This window comes from Crotalus tigris, unplaced genomic scaffold (genome assembly GCF_016545835.1).
Source record: "Crotalus tigris isolate CLP2741 ecotype Arizona unplaced genomic scaffold, ASM1654583v1 scf7180000021444.432893, whole genome shotgun sequence".
Taxonomy (NCBI): Eukaryota; Metazoa; Chordata; class Lepidosauria; order Squamata; family Viperidae; genus Crotalus; species Crotalus tigris.
In genome coordinates this window covers 91,060-108,859 of record NW_024098514.1, presented here as the reverse complement: position 1 = coordinate 108,859, position 17,800 = coordinate 91,060, and the positions used below count along the sequence as shown (strand labels likewise).

The following is a 17,800-nucleotide window of genomic DNA, read 5'->3' as shown; positions in this document are numbered from 1 at the left end:
AGGGCTCCGGGTGCTGGTCCAAGAGGGGAAAACCTCCACGAACCGGCCGGGGGGGAGGGGGACTAGGCGCCTGGCTCAACTAGCCCGCTCTGCACTTTCGTAGCTCGGGAGCGCCTGCTAAGACTGCAAATCCCAGAGTGCACTGCGGTCATCCGACACTCCCGCCCCGCCGGGAAGGAACTGCGAAGCGCGGCGGACCAGGTGGGCGCCGGTTGCAACACGCGGGGCTGCCCTCTGCTGCCGGGAGGGAGGGGGCGGGCGAGGGGGGTCCGGCCCTCTTGGGGCGCCGCTGCCTTGGCCAACCCGCGCCCCTTGCAGGCACCATGAGGCTGACGCGGTTACTGGCCATGGCGGAGAAGCTGACGCCGCCCTGGGCCCCCGAGATGGGCCGGGCGGGCCGAGCGCCCCGGAGTAAGAAGCCCGCGGCGGCGCCCATCCCAGAAGAGGACTGGCAGGTCTTCCGCGGAGACACGGTAAGTTGGGGGCCGGGCTGTAAGGTTTTCCACTCGCTCTTAAAGCAACACAGCAGCAGAGAAACGGGGAAAAAAAAAAATCTCACCACCAAAAAATAGATTTCTCTCCTTCATATAAATGTTCCATAAATTCTCTCATACATCCTCCATGAAACTCTTCTCATGCAAACCCTTGCTATTGCTTTTCAATTTACTTTTACAACAATAAAATATGCAGTTTACAATTTCTTTCACAGCCTGGGAGAGAGTGGGGGGGGGGTTGAGAGCTAACACACACTTAGGTATCAACAAATCAACTCATTCACTTCCATGCTGCTTGCATAAACAATTCCACATACAAATATTTCATTTCATACTTTCTTCAGGCAAACTATTTATTGTTAAAGAAGGCCTTTTTATGTGTTGTTATCAAAGAGGGTGTTGACCCTCGTCCAAATCTTGGACATAACACAGAACAACACAGACAAACATATATACACAAATACTATTAAAACAACATTTATTTAGACATATGGCTTGTCCTGCAAAAAGCGAGAAAAATCATGAGGTGATTCCAACCAAACATGGTTTTTTTATTGGGCCCTTTAATCATCCCCTATTTTTCTCACCATTCCAAGTCCAAGCATAATGTTTTGGGTGGCCACACACATACACACATATATATACATACATATATATATAAACAAAACACACTACAGATCAATTTGGGGTTTGAGGCTAAAACAGGCCTCCCCTTTTATTGCATACTGCCATAAGGAAACAGGTTGGGCCCCTGGATGAAGATGGGCTCAGTGAGGGACAGCATAATGAGCAAATCCTGGGATTCCATGAGACCAAACCTCAGGGGAAATGGAATCCGGAAAAGAAACAGGAGATGCACTAGCATCCAGATAACAAATATAAGCTTGCAAAGCTGGAAAATCCAAAGAAATACCCTGGGGTTGACAAGTGATTGTTGCTCCCAAGTTCCCAGGAAATCTCTGCCCAGCAAATTAATAGGGCCCTGGGGTAAAACCAGAAATGAGTGTTGAACTTGGGCCCTTGGCTTGGAGTCACACACAAAGGGGTGGTGCAGGGAGCCATTTCAGTTTGCCCACTGACACCAACAATAGGAATAGTCTGAGAACTCAAACAGTCTTTAGGGGCATGCTGCAAGACACTGTAAGTTGCCCCAATATCGACAAGAAAAACTTTGTTCCTTCCCCCTACCTGCAACTCCAAGAGAGGTTCAGGGGAGAAAACAAGACCTCTGGAGCCACATCAGTATTGGGAGGGATAGCCGTCATTAGCATACATTTGCATTTTAGGATGGAACGGTTCAGCCTGTGGTGACAGCCGGGATGGGGGAGGTCCCCTGTTATTGGATGGAAATCCTCTCCTTCCCCTCCAGGGCCCGTCCGTGGCCCCAATTCTTTGGACATACACTTTTCCAGTGGCCTTGTGCTTTGCAAAAGGGCACACTGGTCTTGCCCCAGGGTATTCTGACGAGGCTGGAGAGCAACGGCCAAAAGTTGGGCATGCTTCCTCATGTTATCTTCCTCCTTCCCCTCTGCAGCCTCCTCCCTCTGGGCATAAACTCCGAAAGCAGTTTGTATTAAGAGTTCAAAAGTTTGAGCACTGAGTGAAACAAGTTTTTTTGCAAGTTGCGCTGAATATCGGGGGCAGTTTGTGCAACAAAAGCCATTTTCAAAAGTGGTTCACTGCCTGGGCTATCAGGATCAATGTCTGTATAACAACGAAATCCATCTTTTAATTGGTTGATAAAATCAGTAGGACTCTCTTGTGCTGTCTGGAAAATCTGATTCACTCTATATTAATTAACAGTCTTGGGGACCCCAGTTCTAATGCCATGGAGAATGGTTTTGTGAAAATTCAGTAAGGCACCATATCCCCCATCAGTGTTAAAATCACATTCAAAACTTGGAACAAAAACAACTTCAGGTGCTGGCCACTGCTCAATGTCTCTTTGTCCATCATTGGTGGCTTCCTTCCATCCCCCAGTATATTCCTCCAAGGCTTTTTTTTTTCTTCAAAACCTGGCGTTTGTCTTCAGCCCCCAAAAATCCAGATAACAAAGTGTCTATATCAGGGACCGTTGGCTTGTGGGTGGCAAAAATCCTTTGAAATAAATCAACGTACTGCTGGGGGGATTCTCTAAATGGTGGCAAGTTAGCTTTCCAGTTAAAAAGGTCACTGGTGGTAAATGGGGTGTGAACCAGGACCATTTTTCCATTTGCTGCTGGCACCCGTCGCAGTGGGCATATTGTCTTCTCCTCCAAGTGTTTTGTTTTAGCATAAACTTTGCCCTGTCTCGTGTGAGAAGGGCTTTGAATCTGTGCAGCAGAGGAGGATCCCTCATCAGGATCTTCGTCTTCAGAGATGGAAAGAAGGGGGGCTGCGGGGGGGAAGCAGCAGCTGAATGCAAGGACGGAGAAGAGACAGAGGGGGCTGTGGGGGAAGCAGCAGCTGAGCAGTCGGGATCACATAAGGTGGTGGGTAATCTTCAGGTTCAGGACAAGTTTGAATTGCTTTCTTTTGAAACTTATTTATTTCTGGGCAGATTGGACAGACCAAATTCAAAACCTTTGGAGGGACTAACAGGCCACATTGTTTTAAAATGTCCTGTCGGATGCTCAAATTAAAGAAAAAGCCTGCATATAATTCTTCATCCATCCGCCCTTGTATAGCAAAAACATCTGTAAGCTTATTAATAATATCCAAGTGCACAGACCCTTCTCTTGGCCAAGGTTGTTGCCCAGGGCTCATAAAATAAGTTGGCCACACATCAAAACAAAGCACCACCAGACGTTGTCTGACACCAGACGTTGTCTGACAGGGTTAAACTTAATAGCCACTGGAGGTTTCAAAACCTCCCAATTTTTCAAAACATATTGCAGAAGATTAAATTTAGATTTAATTTGTTTGTTTAAATTACTCTGACGATTCTCTTTTTTATTTTTTTTACTTCAAGATAGTTTCTCGGCTTCCTCCCTTTTCACTTAATTAATTTGGAATTTTGTAATGAATTTTTCCTTTGGAGGACTAGTCGGGGAGATCAGCCCCCTATTTTATTCCAAAATTACCATAACCTCTGCAAAAAAAAATTACATACCAATTCAATTATTTTTCTTAACTCACTCTATCCTGTATTAGAAGACAGTTGCTTGGCTTCCTCTTTTCTTACATTTATTCATTTATTTTTATGCTTATCTGTAGAGGATAGTCAGAGAGATCAACCTCCTGCCTTATTCCAGGATTTCCAAAGCTTTTTTTTTTTTTTCTTTTACTTACCAAGGCGCCTGTTGCAATTTCTCCCGTCAGTAGAGAAGCATGAAACCTTGTTGAATTCGGGCGTTCAGGTTCATCAGACATGGACCCCACCATCGACGATGAAGCATAGAATCTTCCAGGTCAAACACCTGGGAGCGCTCTAAGACTCACAATTCAGTCGCCGCTGGTTTCGTCCTGCTGAGAATTGAAGGCTCGCTGGGACCTTAACAGGGGTCTCCAGATGTGAGGGGAGAGCCATTGTGGCTTCCACCACGTTTGGGCACCAGGATGTAAGGTTTTCCACTTAACCTCACAATTGCCCCAGCATTACTCAGGAATTTAAAAGAGCCAAAGAAACTCCTGAATCGAGGTTTCAGCAAGCAAACAACTTTTATTTTGATCAAAACAGAGTTGGGTGACCCCATCTCTCTTTGTGGCTGGTAGAGAGATGAAGGCAGCAACCAGAAAAGATGTCTTCCACCTTTTATACCTTTTCAGAACAAAGAGATCAGGTCTTGGTACTAGGCATAAGATGGCACAAAAAAACCCAATTCCTAGATGATGACTCATACACAGCAACCCAGGCTCCATCCGTAACTCCTTTCCCTCTCCCCTTACTGTGCTCTTTTCATATAAGCGATCACCCATACCTAAAGCATGAAGCCCTTACTTTTCCAATATATATATATATATATATAGCATCTGATCAAGCAATTAACTACAAAATGATGATTACAAAATAACAAAACAATGATTACATGATAACACTATAAGTATCAACATAAAATGGTTACTATATATAAAATAAATGCTAATGTCAAACTTAAACATACTAAAATCATCAGCACAATAAAATCCCTTCAGGGTGTCGAAAGGCAGGCGCCGCCCCCCCCCCGACCCACCACCTTCTTCTCTCCCCCCCCCCCTGCAGGTGCAGATCCTGAGCGGGCGCGAGGCCGGCAAGCAAGGCCAGGTCATCAAGGTGGACAAGGAGCAGCAGTCGGTGCTGCTGGACCGCCTCAACATGGTAAGGGGTACTGCGGGAACACCCCCCCCCCGGTCGCCGCCCTTGGGACCTCCAGCCGCCTTCCAGGAATGCCCGAGCTGGGGCGAGCCTGCTTGCGCCCTGCAGCTCCACTGCTGAGGATCGGGCCGGTGGTCTTCCCTGGTGCAGGGGCTGAAGGCTCCCCCATTTCTTCCCCGCAGGGCCACTACTATGCGGACACCAAGGAGGGCAGGGTCCTGTTTGCCCGAGAGAAGCCACTGGCCTTGAAGGAGGTGGGCCTGGTGGACCCAGCAGACAGGTAGGGCTGAAGTGACTCCTCCCACTCCACACCTTGGGGGGGCATGAATCACCTCAGCCGCCCCTAAATGCCCAGGGGATCCCATTGTGGGGGACTTCTGTTCTCTCCCTCCCTGCGCTCTCCCTCTCCCTCAAAGTAGTGCTGCCTGCCCATGGTCATTTCAATGACTTTCACTTTCTGCCATTTTGGGCTTCTCCTGGGTGCTCTGCGCGGTGTCCACTTTGTGTGACCTCAGGCTGCCCACCGAAGTGGTTTGGCGCTACACAGAGCAGGGCGAGCGCGTGCGGGTCTCCCTCCGGACAGGCCGGATCATCCCCAAACCCATCGAGCAGAGGGAGGACGGCATCATCCCGGAGCTGTGGGTTGGTAAGAAGCTTCTCTGCTGAGCGAGGGAGGGAGGACGAGCAAGTGGTCATCTTGGACAACTTCTGCTGGACCCTGCCAGCAGCTAGAACCGGGTTGTTCTCGAACAGTATGAGGACTAGAGCCTTGAAACTGGCTTAACAGACTTTTCTCTCCCACCCTTATCTGGCCCGTTCCTTGCCAAATCAGATGGCCCAAAGGACACCTCCACCAAGGATGCCCTGCAGAAGACGTACACCCCCTCCTTGAAGACCTTTCAAGAGGAAATTATGGAGCGGATGGGAATCGTAGAGACACGGCGGCACAGGAAGTCATATTGGTATTGAGGCTTCTGCTCCTCCTCCGGGGGGGGGGGAGAGAGATGCAGCAGTAACCAGAGAAGTTCTGCATTCACACAGGTGTTAATGGGCTGTCGTTTATCAAAGGCTAAGAGGCAACCAAGAATAAAAATCCCTTAATAGAAAAATAAGCGTACAGTCATTACAAATGCACAACAGATATTTTGGCCCCCTCTGCGAAGGGGTTCATCTATGGCCTGCTCCTTCATCTTCCTCCAAAGGGTTGGTCCATGGGCTTGCTTGGCTGGGGTGCAGCGGGACACTCCTGGGGACTATAAGACCCATCTAGGGCAGGAACCTCCTCAGTCCCCTGCAGCCAGGTCCCACAGGTCGGAGGGCGGCACCTTGGCAGCTACCAGCACCAAGTTCCTGGCAGAGAGCGCTGGGTTAAAGAGAGGGACAAGTTCGCATGGGAAACCTGTGGGGAGGCAAGAGAAGGAGTGGGCTTGCGGTGGCCCTGTCAATGTGGGTCAGGAGCAGGGAGCCCCAACAGGCTCCCCAAGGCCCTCAAAAGCAGGAGCTGGAATCAGAAAAGATGGAACCACCACCAGCCCTGGCTTGGGGTTTGCACCATGCGTCTGTCTTCCAAAGTGCTGCCTGCATTGAGGCAGTAAGACAGGAAAGGGAGACCCCCCCAAAGGCTGAACAGCTGAACCCCTGAAGCAGATCTCCGTTTCTTGCCAAGGCGTAGCCTGAGCATACAAAGTAATTCTGTCTCTCCTACTAAGAGCCTCCCTTGGGGGGGGGCTCCCCTGAGAAAGGATCGCCTCAAAGGAAGCCAGGTCCACTCCTGTCATCTCGAAGCCATAGTGCTATTTTGACTCTTCTTGAGCTGTTGGGTTGGAGGCTGATTCGCCTCTGGCCAAGACCCCAGGCACAGCTTACCTTGTTCCTGCAGGTAAATCATCCGATCAAGGAGAATAAGGGTCTCCACCAAGGGGGCCAGCAGCAGAGCAAGGCTGAAGAAGACCACCACTTGCTGCTGCTCGGCCAAAGAGGCTGCCTCCAGGGATCCACTAGGACTCATCCCAACACGCTCCAGTCCCCGGCGCGCATACCTGCCCGGGAAGGAAAAGCTGAACTTGCTGTTCCAAACGGGACTTGGGGGCAGGTTGATATCGGTGGGAAGAGCAGCACCAATCCCATCAGCTAGTGCCCCTGCAGCTACCAGAAAGTGGACGGGCTCACTCACTGCTCGAAAGTCATCTCGTGAGTCTTGGGAATAGCCTGCACCCCAAGGCGTTTCTTGGTTGGGTCGATGGCCCGGATCACCGTCTCCAGCCTGGCCCGGAAGTAATGCGTCTTCAGCGAAGGACTGTCCTGCTCCAGCCGCAGAATGTAGTCCTCCATGGCGTGGCAGGCCCCTTCCCGGGCCTTGTAGGAGAGCTGGTGGCCGGGCAGACCGGCCACCCAGTTGCTCAGGGGGTAGCCTGGCCGGGCGCCCTCCCCGGTGCTCAGCTTCATGTAGCAGCAGGCCACCGAAGTGATGCCAACAACGTGAGGACAGGCCACAAAGAGCCGGAGGAGAGTCGCGCTGAGGTCCCCGCAGGCATGCAGGCCAGTGAGCAAAAGCGTCCCTTGGGGGTGCTGTGCTTGGAGGCGGGGTGGCGAGTTCTGTTCCCGGGAATCTGGGCCATTCTCCCCACAGTCTGCACCTCCCTTTTGAGCCTCAGTTTCCCTCAGCTCACAAGGCACGGTGGGTTGATGACTCAAGGCTGCTCCCCGTCGACTCCCGTCTCCCACAGCGGCCTTCCCTTCAGCCTCGTCCGAGTGCAGCAGCTCCACAAACTCGGGCCAAGAAGAGTCGGGACTGACCCAGCCCACCACGTGCCTTGGCCCCTGGACAGAGGCGCCATCCAAAGACTGGAAGACCAAGCCGGGGGCCGCCGTCAGGAAAGTGACGGCCGGAGCCAGCCCAGAGGTTGCCCCGAGGGCCTCTCCGGTCGGTATGGGAGATGCCTAACTGACCTGCCCTTCTTAACAGCCAAGGGTCTTCCCTTCCCCCAATCCCACCCTCACCTTCCGCCTGGCCTGCTCCTTGCTCAGCTCCAGCACCAGCGCCCGGTCAAACTTGGCGGCCTGAGCAACCAGCCGGGGGTCTCCCTCCACCGCCGTCACCGACAGCTGCAGCCCGAAGGCCAGGAAGCGGGAAAGGTGGCCCTGCGGAGGGAGCGGAGGAGAGGAGAGCCGACGGCAAGGAGCTCCAGGACAGGGCCAGGCCGAGGAAGGGTGGGGGGACCCCCAAAGCGGCCCCGGGGCTCACCTGCCCGGCGCCCACGTCCACCACCCGGCGGCACCCGGTGCGCTCGCTCAGCCGCTGCACCACCTGCCGGAGGAGGAGGGCGGGGAAGGAGAGGGCGGTCAGGGCCGGGGCTCGCTCGCCCGGGCCCCCCGCACCCGCCCCCCACGCCCCGCACCTGCGCCAGCCGCCGGACCTCGTGCTGCTTCTTGGGCCGCAGGTGCCTGCGGAAACGGGGCGGCAGCGGGGGCTCGCGGGCGGCGGCTGCTGGGCGGCGGAGGAAGGCCAGGGCGTGCGCGGTGGCGCGGAAGGCCAGCAGCGAGAGCGGCCACACCGGGCAGCGGACGGGCTCGGCGGGGCGGTCCCTCCGCAGCAGCAGCGCCGCCACCTCCGGCGGGGAGAGTCGGCCCAGCGCCGCCTGCCAGCCGCGGGGGAGGCGGCCCCAGAGATCCTCCGCGAAGAACTCCTGCGGGCGGAGGAAGCGGGAGGGGCGCTCAGCGGAGCCCACCGGCCCGGAGGGGGGAGGGAGGGGCGGGGGAGGCGCTTACGATGACGAAGGCGTCCGTCAGCGGCCGGTAGAGATGGAGGACGCGCACCAGGCTGGCGGCCAGGCGCTTCTGCTGCTCCAGGGCGAAGCCGCGCATGGCGCACAACTTTGGCCCCGACCGGCCCCCCTCGCCTGCCCGCCGCGCGCTTTCGGGTTCGGACGGAGGGGGCCGCTACCGCCGCCCCCGCGGCTCCTCCCGTTCTCCCTCCCCACCCGGGCTCCTCCTCAGGGCCGGGCGAGGCTGCGGCGCCGGCTTCCCCGCTTCGGGGAAGGCCGAACGGAAGGAGTTCCGGTGTGGCCGGAAGTTCCGCTGCCGGGCGGCGCTTCCACATCCGGATCGGCGGCGCGGTGCCGTCGCGGCAGAGCGAGGTGGGCGTGGTGGCCGGGTCCTCTCGGCAGGGAGGGGCGGGGGGCTTCTGGTGACACGGCGGCGGGGCGGCTGTGATGCCGGCGGGACCCATCGAGGTCACAAAGCCGGGCCTGCCGGGCGGGGGGCGCCTCGGGAGCGGCAGGGACTCCCCGTCGGCCTCGCAGCCCGGACGGAGCCGCGCAGGTGCCGGAGGGGCGGCGTGGCTGGCCGGGGGGCCGCGGGGCCGGAGGGGGGCCGAAGCGGCCACGGGGGGCCGAGCTGGATCGTCGGGCGGGGGCGAGGCCGGGGCCAAGCGGGGCTGCCGGGGCCTTCACCGCCGCTCTCCTCCGTCCCTTCCAGGGAGACATGGCGACACTCCTGCCGCCTCCTGCCGCCGCCGCCGGAGCCCGCTAGATCGACGCCCGCTGCTCTGCGCTGAGTGGCCGGGTCGCTCCGCCGGGCGCCATGTCGGACCTGCTGCTCAACCTGGACACGACCCTCCCGCCGCCGACCCCGAGGAGCTCCGCGGGCGGCCATCGGCACCAGCGCTTCGTCAAGCGCCGCCAGTTCCTGGAGCGCCGCGGCTTCCTGAGGCAGAAGCAGCTGCCCACCCAACCCCCCGCCCTGCCCAGACGGGGCGCTTCGGGGGGCGGCTGCGCGGGGCCCGCTCGGCCCAAGAAGAAGCCTCCGAAGGTGGCAGGGAGGGAGGGCAGCCGAGCCCCACTTGAGGAGGGTCTCCCCGCCCGGCTCAAGACGCTGCCCAAGGAGAGCGCTGCTGCGGGTACCCTGTGCCCCGGATCCCGGACGGACGGCCCCTCCGCGGCTGCCTCAGCCTCGAAGAGGACGGGGGGCACCGCTGGGAAGCCCAACGGGACCCTCTGCAGCCGGGGAGATGTCTCCCGAGTCGGCCCGCTGGACGAAAGCAAGGCTGGCCTCCCCGACGTGCCGGTGGTAGCCAAGCCCGGCAAAATGGTGGCTATTGACTGCGAGATGGTGGGCACTGGGCCCGGTGGGCGCAACAGTGACCTGGCGCGATGCAGCGTAGTCAGCTACTATGGCGACGTGATGTATGACAAGTACATCCGTCCCCTGAGCCCCATCACCAACTACCGGACTCGGTGGAGCGGCATCAGGCAGCATCACATGAGAGATGCTGTCCCCTTCAAGCTGGCCCAGAGAGAGGTGAGGGCAGCACGCAGCCTCCTCGCCCTCAGTCTCTCCTCCTGGCGTAGGGAGGGGAGTCTTCCGGGATACGGCATCCTGGGCGTCAGCGTCATCTCCTCCCGTCTTGGCTGGGGGGCCACAGGAGCCCTCAGCGGCTGAACACGCTTCCTGCTCTGCTTCCTTTCCAGATTCTTAAGCTTCTCTCAGGGAAGATTGTCATTGGCCACGCAATCCACAACGACTTCAAAGCCCTCAAATATTTCCACCCCAAATCCTTGACCAGGGACACCTCAAAAATCCCCCTGCTTAATCGGAAGGCTGGCTTCCCCGAGAACGAGTCGGCCTCCCTGAAGCGACTCACCAAGCAGCTCCTCCACCGAGACATTCAGGTAACAGGTGCCGGGCACACCTGCTCAGGTACTGAGCCAGCTGCTCTTTCGGGATGGTGGGTCTCCTAAGCCCAGGGGAGGCGTTAGGGTTTCGTCCCAGAGGGAGGGGGGGAGAATGGGCACCCCTGTGGCCAGGGAAGAAGTCCAGGGCAGGACTTTGAGTGACACCCTGAGCCTTCCCTCCCTCCCTCCAGGTTGGTCACAATGGACACTCCTCGGTGGAAGATGCCCGGGCCACCATGGAGCTGTACAAGGTGATTGAGGTGGAGTGGGAGAGGCATTTGGCCACCTCCCTCCCTCAGGACGGACCGCTGGGCACCACGTGACGGCCCTTGGCCAAGAACCAGCTGGCCTGGACTTCACGGAGCGAGAGCTGCAGATGTTGCTGAAGCTTTTGGGGGGGCAGTGGAGGGGAAGAAGGCGCAGCTGACCTGGGGGGTGGGGTGGGGGGTGAGAAGGACGAGTCCATTACATTGTTTCCAGCTGAGGTCCATGTTGGTGTGTGTTGTTGCCCTCAAAACAGGTGGGGAGGAAGGCCTGCCTCCCAGTGCTTCCCCAGAGATGGGGGAGGGAGCAGGGGTGGGGCCTGAACCGCAGAAAGTTTCCTCAGCAGTGGGGTCACTGGGAGCAGCCCGCCCACTGCCCTCCTCCTTGGTGTTGGGGCCTCCATCGGGCTGAGCCGGCCTCTTTTACGGGGAGGCCTCTGGAAAGTGAAGCCAGGAGTGGCTCCCCCCGTTCTGAAGGTTGGGGGCAGCCCGGCTGCAGGGACCCCTTGGCATCGCTCCCTTCAGTGGCAGCAGCTGCCCGGGGGGCCCTGGGGCCCTGGGAGGACAGGGAGGCCCTTCTGGCCTCCGTCTCCAGTGGCTGGATTTTGCCTCCCAAGATGCGCTGAGGACTTTTATCATCACAGCCCCCCTTCTGATCTCAGCACATGGTGTGTATCCAGACGGGAGGGGGGGGGTCTGGTTTTTATGGCTTGGATTGTGGGGGGGGGGAGCTTGGGGGGATGTAGAAGTAGCATAAGTCACGCGCCTGGCGTGCAGGATGTAACAGGGTTTTATCCAATTAAAAAATGCCTACCCCAAAGCAAAAGGCTTCACCTACTTGTATCCCTCAGGTGGGGCCTTGATGGACCCCCCCCTGGTCCTCTCAGTCTTGGGGACCCCTTAGGCTGGGGAGGGGGTCGTTCCTGATGGTCACATTCAACTTGATGGAAGCTGCTGCTATTCCTCTTGGAAACGGCCCCAGTGGAAAGGGGCTGGGAAGAGGGGCTGCCTCCCCTGACTGATCCAGGTGCTCAAAGAGACCTATCTCTGGGTTTGGCTGGATGTGAGCAACGACCTCGTTTGGATAATAAAAGCAGAAAAGGGGGGTTCCTGAAAGGGGATCCCTTCTCTTGCTGATGCCCCAGAGTGTTTCCTTCTGCTCAGTGCAGCTTGAGGCCTGGAGGGAGCTGCTTCCTGCCACTTTTCAACTACCGCCGTGTTTCCCCACTCCGCAGAGCAGGGGAAGCCGACTGTGCTCTCTGTTCCAGGAATCCCCTCCAGCACCTGCTCACCGCCACCAAGGGGGGGGGGGAATGTGAAAGCACAGCTTTCCGCAGGAGGCCCCTTGGGTCTACAGGACGGGGAGAGGGAAGCCCGGCTTTCTTTGAGGCTGCGCAGTGGGGAAGGGGAGGCTAGCGATGGGGGGGGCTTGCTGTGGAGACAAAGCTGTGAGGGCTGAAACATTGTTGGTGTGATGGATTGCTCGCCTGGGGCCGATCCAGAGTGCTCTGTGGGTGGCCATCCCCCTTTGCTGTCCTCTCCCTTTTTCTTCCCCCTCCCACCCACAAAAGTCCTCATGTCAGCAGTTAGGGATGTGCTTAGATGGAGCCCCCCCCAATAGATCCCGCCTGAAGGAGGAGTGCACCAATGTTTATAACAGTCAGCAGTTTATAACACTGTGATAACAGGAGCACGGCCCCTTCGTTGGCTTTCACTCCGCTCTCTGTGTTCCAAAGATTAATGAACGGCACTCGGAGGTATTAATTGGCATATCTCTTTCCCTGTTCCCACAAAAAAAAATTGGGCGTGTGGGGAGTTTTCTGCCTGGCTATTCCCAAGCCCTGCTGGTCTTCCCCAAGGCAACTATAAGAATGAGGAGGAGGACTTGCGGCATCTCGGGCCCCTGGGGGGGGGGAAGGCAGGCCAGCCAGCCCCCTCTGAGAGCCGAACCCCACATGGGCTGGCTGGGGTCGGGTTGCTGGAGATGAAGGGGTCTTGGGCATTGTCGCCATCGGTAGGGAAGGAGCAGCTTTTGAAAAGGGCCCTTTCTCCTGGCTCACGACTGGCAAACAACCAGGGTCAGGAGATGCTGGGGGGATGAGTGGTCCAAAAGCTCCCCTCTCAGGGCTCATTGGGGATAATGGGACTAGCCCAGGAACCCCCCCCCCTGCAGGGCAGCAGCCCCTCCGCTCCTTCCCTCCAGCTCCTGAAAGAAAAGTGAAAGGAGTAACTTTCTTCCCAGGAATTCAGGAAGTCGTTGAGTAAATGAGTCTGGGGAGCACAAGTTAGGACTTGCTGGAGGAGCAGACAAAGGCCGGAAGCCCCCGCCCCCGCCCTCCCCTGCGCGCACACACCCATTCAGTCCCTCCTGCTGTCCTGGGGTATTGGGGAGGGCGGCTCCTTTGACTTGCAAGCCAGGGAATCCTTTTAGAGCAAAGGTGCCCTATCCCCATGCGCATCTCTCATGGGGGGGGGGGTTGCAAGAAGGAGGAGCAAAGACCCCAGAAGAGACCACATCACCTCCTTTCCCAGGAAGCTTCATCCCCTTGGACCAACCCCATCTGGCTCTGCCTTTGGCCAGTGAGCTTGCAGGGAGCCCCTGGCCTCCAGGCGGGGGGGGGGAGTGTAAAATCCACTGCGCTCCCCTGCAGGACAGGTGTTCAACACAGCTTGGAAGTACTTCCTTGGGGGCTCCCAGATAGGTTTGGGGTCTGACCCAGCTGCGCCCTCCCCTTGAAAGAGCCGTGGCACGTGTGAAGGCAGCTGTGCCAGCCTCTGTAAGCCTCCCCAAAGAAGGGGCTGCTTTTGCCACAACTCGGGTGGACTCTGCCTGGACCGTTGACCGTACGGAGACCCTTCAGGTCCAAAGAGTGACCGAGTAGCTTTGAGAGGGTCCCGGGGCGAGGAGCCAGTGCCTGCCTGCCTGCCCAGCCCTGCGGGAACCTGCCCTCACCTCAGAGGGGGGAAGACCACCCAGCAACTGCCGCTCAGCTCCCCGGCTGGGCTGCCAAGAGCCTGTAATTACCCAGAGAGGCTGAGGCTTTATGGAGATAAGCGGAGAGATGTGAGGCTAAAAATTAATACCAGCTGGAAATCTCACACTTCATTTCTTTCTCTCTCCCCCTTTGCCCTCCATCCCCCCTCCCATTTCTCTCTCCCCAACTTTTTTTATTCTTTATCCTGCTGACTGTTTCTTTAACCTCCCCTCTCCAAGAACGGAGCCGAGGACAATTGGGGTTGGGGGGGGAGATGTCAGCCCCAAACTTAGAAAGGGTCTTTCTCCCAGCTGGCAATTGGCAAATTCTGGGTCGGCCCTTCCTTTGCCCAGTTGTTCTGCCCCAACTCAAGTGGGGCCTTCCCACTGCCAACAATGGAGCCAAAGTGAGCCGAACCAGGACTGTTGGGCGGCGCAGCCAGGATGAAGGGAAGGGCACAGGGCAGCAGCTTGGGCTCCTGGGCCCTGTGGAGGGCCCCTGGTTACTGGGCACGCAAAGAGCGACAGCCGGCTCAGCTTCTCTGATGGGAGAGGTTGGTGAACACATCTGGCAGGGCCAGGTTGGGGACAGCTGTTCTCCTTCACTCTGGAAAGAGGCAAGGAAGGAGGCTCTTTGTGTAACCGAACACTCCCCACCCTGTCTTAAAAGTCAGCCCTCCTCAGACAATAAGGCAGGAATGTCTCGTGAGGGGCGGGAGGGGGCAGAGAAACTTCCAAAGGACCCGCAAAGGATGGAGCTCTACAGCAGACTTTACTTCTGGCCTCAATTTGGAAACAATTAGACCAGGAGTTTCCCCCTCCCGGTTATGTAGATGGCCAGTCATTAAAACATGTTTTGTCTCTGTCAATCAGAGCCAGGAAGCCCCCCCCCTCAATCCCCCCCACCCGCTCTTTCCTCCGGACCCCCTCGCTGAGAGATGGAGACGCTGAGATTGATGTTGCTCCTTTAGCCTTGGGGGAAGCTATCCAGGATTGTTTAGTCAGGAAACCTTGGTTAAGCCAAGGGGGGCTTAGTCGCCTGACTAAGCAGGACTCATTTCTTGGACTTGTAACTTCCCCCCCCCCGTGGTAGACTGCCCCTGAGCTGGGTGTTGCATTGCCTTGGACTTGCCCTTTCTGGAATCTCTCAGAAGAGGGTGGGGGGATGATGCGGGGACCTTTCTAGGACCAGAGGAGGCTGCCCCTGCCTTAGTTTGCTCTCCCCACAACGAGCAACCCCTGGATCCCATTCAGGCAGCGATGAAGACCTCCCAACGGGCTGAGTCTGAACCCGGTGCTGACCGGCTCTCTGAGGAGGGCCAGGAGGTCAGAACGGCAGGGCGGCCCTCCAGGGCAAGGAAGGGGCCCACATTCCTTCCCTCTTTCAGCACTGCAGCCTCCTAATTGGAAGGGTCTGTGCCCTCCTCCTCCTCCTCCTCCTCCTCCTGGCAGACCCTGAGAAAGGACCCTTTGCCATAATCACATTAAGATGGGGAAATGGGAGAGCCTTGGGGAAGGGGCCTGCAGGCTTTTCTTCTCCTCCCCCAGGGGGGGTTAGAGAAGGGGGCTCCCTTGATGGGGGTGGGGAGGGGGTCAGTTAGTGCTGGCCTGGCCTGCGTGGCCATCCCCGGTGGAGGATTGAGCAGAATCAGCTCCGGCTGGTGGTTGCAAAGCCCTTCCCGAGGGAGTGGAGGGTCCATCTCACCCAACGCTGGATAAACTGAGGAATATCCAGGAAATTCTACCCCCCCCACACACACACACCTGTGAGTCACCCCTCATGTCTTTCCCCCCTTCTTCTGCCTTCCTTGGCTGCCATCCAGCCTCTGCCATGGGGGGGGGGGGGGCTTGGGCATCCTGTGGGGACTCCAGCTGCACCTGGGGATTGGCGTGGGAGGAACGGGGGGGGCTGGGTTGGTGCCCACCTGCAACCGCCTCCTCTGCAAAAGACTCACGGAGGCTTTATTTGCCAGCATTTGAGATTTTAAAAAGGAAGGTGGCTGTGATTTTACTATAATGACAGGGAGTAATTTAATCCATCTCTACCTCCCCAAAATGAAGGGTGGGGCCTTGCAGTGGGACAAGAGCATGGCAATGGTGGGGCTGGGAGGGGACACGACATGGTAGGATCCCGGCTGGGGCTGCTTCCCAGTTGAGTAACTTCTCCAGGCTGCCCAAGTAAGGAGCTTCTTGGGGGTTTCTTGGCAAATGGGGAGAAAACCGAGACTGGCTTCTCTAGAGAGGCCCACATCAGGAGAAGCTGAAAAGCTTGAGAATCCTGGTTCATTCTCAACAAGCCCCTCCCCCCCAGTCAGCCGTTTAGTTCTTCTTCTACTGTTTCACCCATCAAAGGCCCAGGTCTGGGGGGCAGCAGGCACCCTATTTTGGGTCCCCTGGCCTTGTCTGGCAGGCGTCCGAGGGCCCAGTGGGCTCCCACGCCTGGCAGGTTCAGTTCAGCCTCTTGCCACAGACTGCCCCCCTGCCCTGCCGCTTTGGCCCCCTTCTCCCTGAAGCAGATGCAGCAGCAGCAGCTGTTCCAGAGAGCAGCCACAGCCTCCCGTGCCAGCCCAGCTCTCCATCTGGAGAGGAAGGGAGGGTGATGCCTCCTTCCTGCCCCTCGTGGCCTGTGGCTAAGCCCTTGGCCAGCTGGCTCCCTCCTCACCAACCGCTGCAGCAGGACCAGCTCCTCTCTGGCCTGGCTGGGTTTCCAGGAGGTGGGAAAGGGCAGGGAGGAGGCTGGGAACAAGAGAGGAAAGGAAGGAAAAAGTGCTGGGCGAAGCAGCTCTGGCCCTCTCTGCTGCCAGCTGCCCCCAATCTTTCCCTCCAGTCCAGCGCTCAGACCCCTGCTGGGGGGGACATGGGGGGCTGTCCCTTCAGAAGCATACCAAAAGGGGAAGAGGGCACAGCCCATCAGTCTTGCAAGATTCAATTAGTAGAGCTAATCAATAACAAACAAATTTAATTATAATTTATTAACTTCATGTGTCACCCGATTCCCAGCAACTAGTTTTAACTTTCCTGTGGCCTTGACTTCCTGGCCTGGCCTATCTCTGGGGCTTGCAAGCCCCCCCTTCTTATACTTGAGTGAATCAGGGAGGTGTCTGTCTCAGTGGCTTTCAAAGGTTATCTCCTGGTTCTTGGATGCCCCCACCCTCGTTGCCTGCCCAATGGAGGACCCTGCCTAATCTCTGCCAAGGTCATCTTCAGGATTCTGCACAGTGGCCAAATTTGGGTGAAAGAATTAAAAGTTGCAAGGGGGGAGGCAATTGGGAGGCTGGTCAGGCGCTATAACTCAACAGGAGATGCTGCTACAATTCAATTGAGGGTCTGCACCCTTGTCCCCTTTTTGGTCCCATACCTCAGGCCCCATAGAAACCAGAGCCTTGTGGCCCGCTTCACCGGCAGGGGCCTGTTTTCTGCAAAGCTGGGCCAACCGGGCGTGACTCCCCAGCCCCAGACAATTGCTTGGCCAGGAAGCAGCTAGCCCAGACAGGGGTTTTCCATCAGCGTGCGGAAGCAAACAGGGGAACCAGCAAGAGTTGCCTCTTTGGATTTGTCTGGTGGGGAAGCTGGTTTTGAACTGAAGTCACTGCAGCAGCCACTCCTCCCCCACCAGCACCACTCAAGCCTCCTCCTGGTGTTTCACAGGAGGCTGAATTTCTGCCTGGAGCCAATTAGGTCCAGATTCTGTTCGTCTAATCATCTGCACATTTCAGACTCTGGAAGTTTTGCTGGGAAGAAAGGCAGCCTGGCCTGCATGCGCCCTGCGGCCTTTGCTTCTTGGGTGCCGCTTCCTACTCCTCCAAAGTGGGGCAGCCCTCAGGACTCTTTGCAAGAGACAAAAGTCACCCTCTTCTTCAGTGGGCAGCCCTGTGGCTCTTTGGCTTCGGCCAGGCTCTGCTGGGGACGAGGGACCCTCCAGGCTCTCCGTTTCCGGAGGGATTCCGCTTGCAGCAAACCACAGACAAAGCTAGCTAGTTGATCCTCAGGTCTGGGCAAGATTGCTTTTCATCTAGATTAGGACTTCAGGTGAACCATTGGGTCACCTCCATGCCAAATCCCTGCAGCTCTTTTAATGGAAGCAGAGCCAGAAGAGCTGACGTCCGAGGCTCTGTCCTCGCTTC

The 17,800-nt window shown here is 57.2% G+C and overlaps 3 protein-coding genes across 8 annotated transcripts; 2 read left to right on the top strand and 1 right to left on the bottom strand.

The window, feature by feature from the left end:
* Nucleotides 1-111: 111 nt before the first annotated feature.
* Nucleotides 112-5,876, top strand: MRPL24 (mitochondrial ribosomal protein L24). 2 transcript variants are annotated; one of them, XM_039318512.1, is made up of 6 exons: nucleotides 112-201; nucleotides 319-473; nucleotides 4,675-4,770; nucleotides 4,950-5,047; nucleotides 5,283-5,413; nucleotides 5,600-5,876. In XM_039318512.1, the coding sequence occupies exons 2-6, from the start codon at nucleotides 324-326 to the stop codon at nucleotides 5,734-5,736; spliced, it is 612 nt and encodes a 203-aa protein (XP_039174446.1). In that variant the 5' UTR covers nucleotides 112-201; nucleotides 319-323; the 3' UTR covers nucleotides 5,737-5,876. The 2 variants fall into 2 exon arrangements, with proteins under 2 accessions (XP_039174446.1, XP_039174445.1); XM_039318511.1 differs by lacking the exon at nucleotides 112-201 and having other exon boundaries at nucleotides 235-473.
* RRNAD1 (ribosomal RNA adenine dimethylase domain containing 1) lies at nucleotides 5,643-8,672 on the bottom strand. Of its 4 annotated transcripts, none has more exons than XM_039318501.1 (7): nucleotides 8,536-8,672; nucleotides 8,166-8,453; nucleotides 8,012-8,074; nucleotides 7,768-7,908; nucleotides 6,941-7,611; nucleotides 6,634-6,806; nucleotides 5,643-6,166 (listed from the first exon to the last, which is right to left on the bottom strand). In XM_039318501.1, exons 1-7 carry the CDS (start codon nucleotides 8,629-8,631, stop codon nucleotides 6,051-6,053), a joined length of 1,548 nt encoding a protein of 515 aa, XP_039174435.1. In that variant the 5' UTR covers nucleotides 8,632-8,672; the 3' UTR covers nucleotides 5,643-6,050. The 4 variants fall into 4 exon arrangements, with proteins under 4 accessions (XP_039174435.1, XP_039174436.1, XP_039174437.1 ...); XM_039318502.1 differs by having other exon boundaries at nucleotides 5,643-6,130; XM_039318503.1 differs by lacking the exon at nucleotides 7,768-7,908.
* A 91-nt stretch (nucleotides 8,673-8,763) lies between these two features.
* On the top strand, nucleotides 8,764-10,856 carry ISG20L2 (interferon stimulated exonuclease gene 20 like 2). 2 transcript variants are annotated; one of them, XM_039318506.1, is made up of 4 exons: nucleotides 8,764-8,903; nucleotides 9,244-10,065; nucleotides 10,236-10,436; nucleotides 10,631-10,856. In XM_039318506.1, the coding sequence occupies exons 2-4, from the start codon at nucleotides 9,349-9,351 to the stop codon at nucleotides 10,760-10,762; spliced, it is 1,050 nt and encodes a 349-aa protein (XP_039174440.1). In that variant the 5' UTR covers nucleotides 8,764-8,903; nucleotides 9,244-9,348; the 3' UTR covers nucleotides 10,763-10,856. The 2 variants fall into 2 exon arrangements, with proteins under 2 accessions (XP_039174440.1, XP_039174441.1); XM_039318507.1 differs by lacking the exon at nucleotides 8,764-8,903 and adding an exon at nucleotides 8,938-9,087.
* The last annotated feature ends 6,944 nt before the right edge of the window (nucleotides 10,857-17,800 follow it).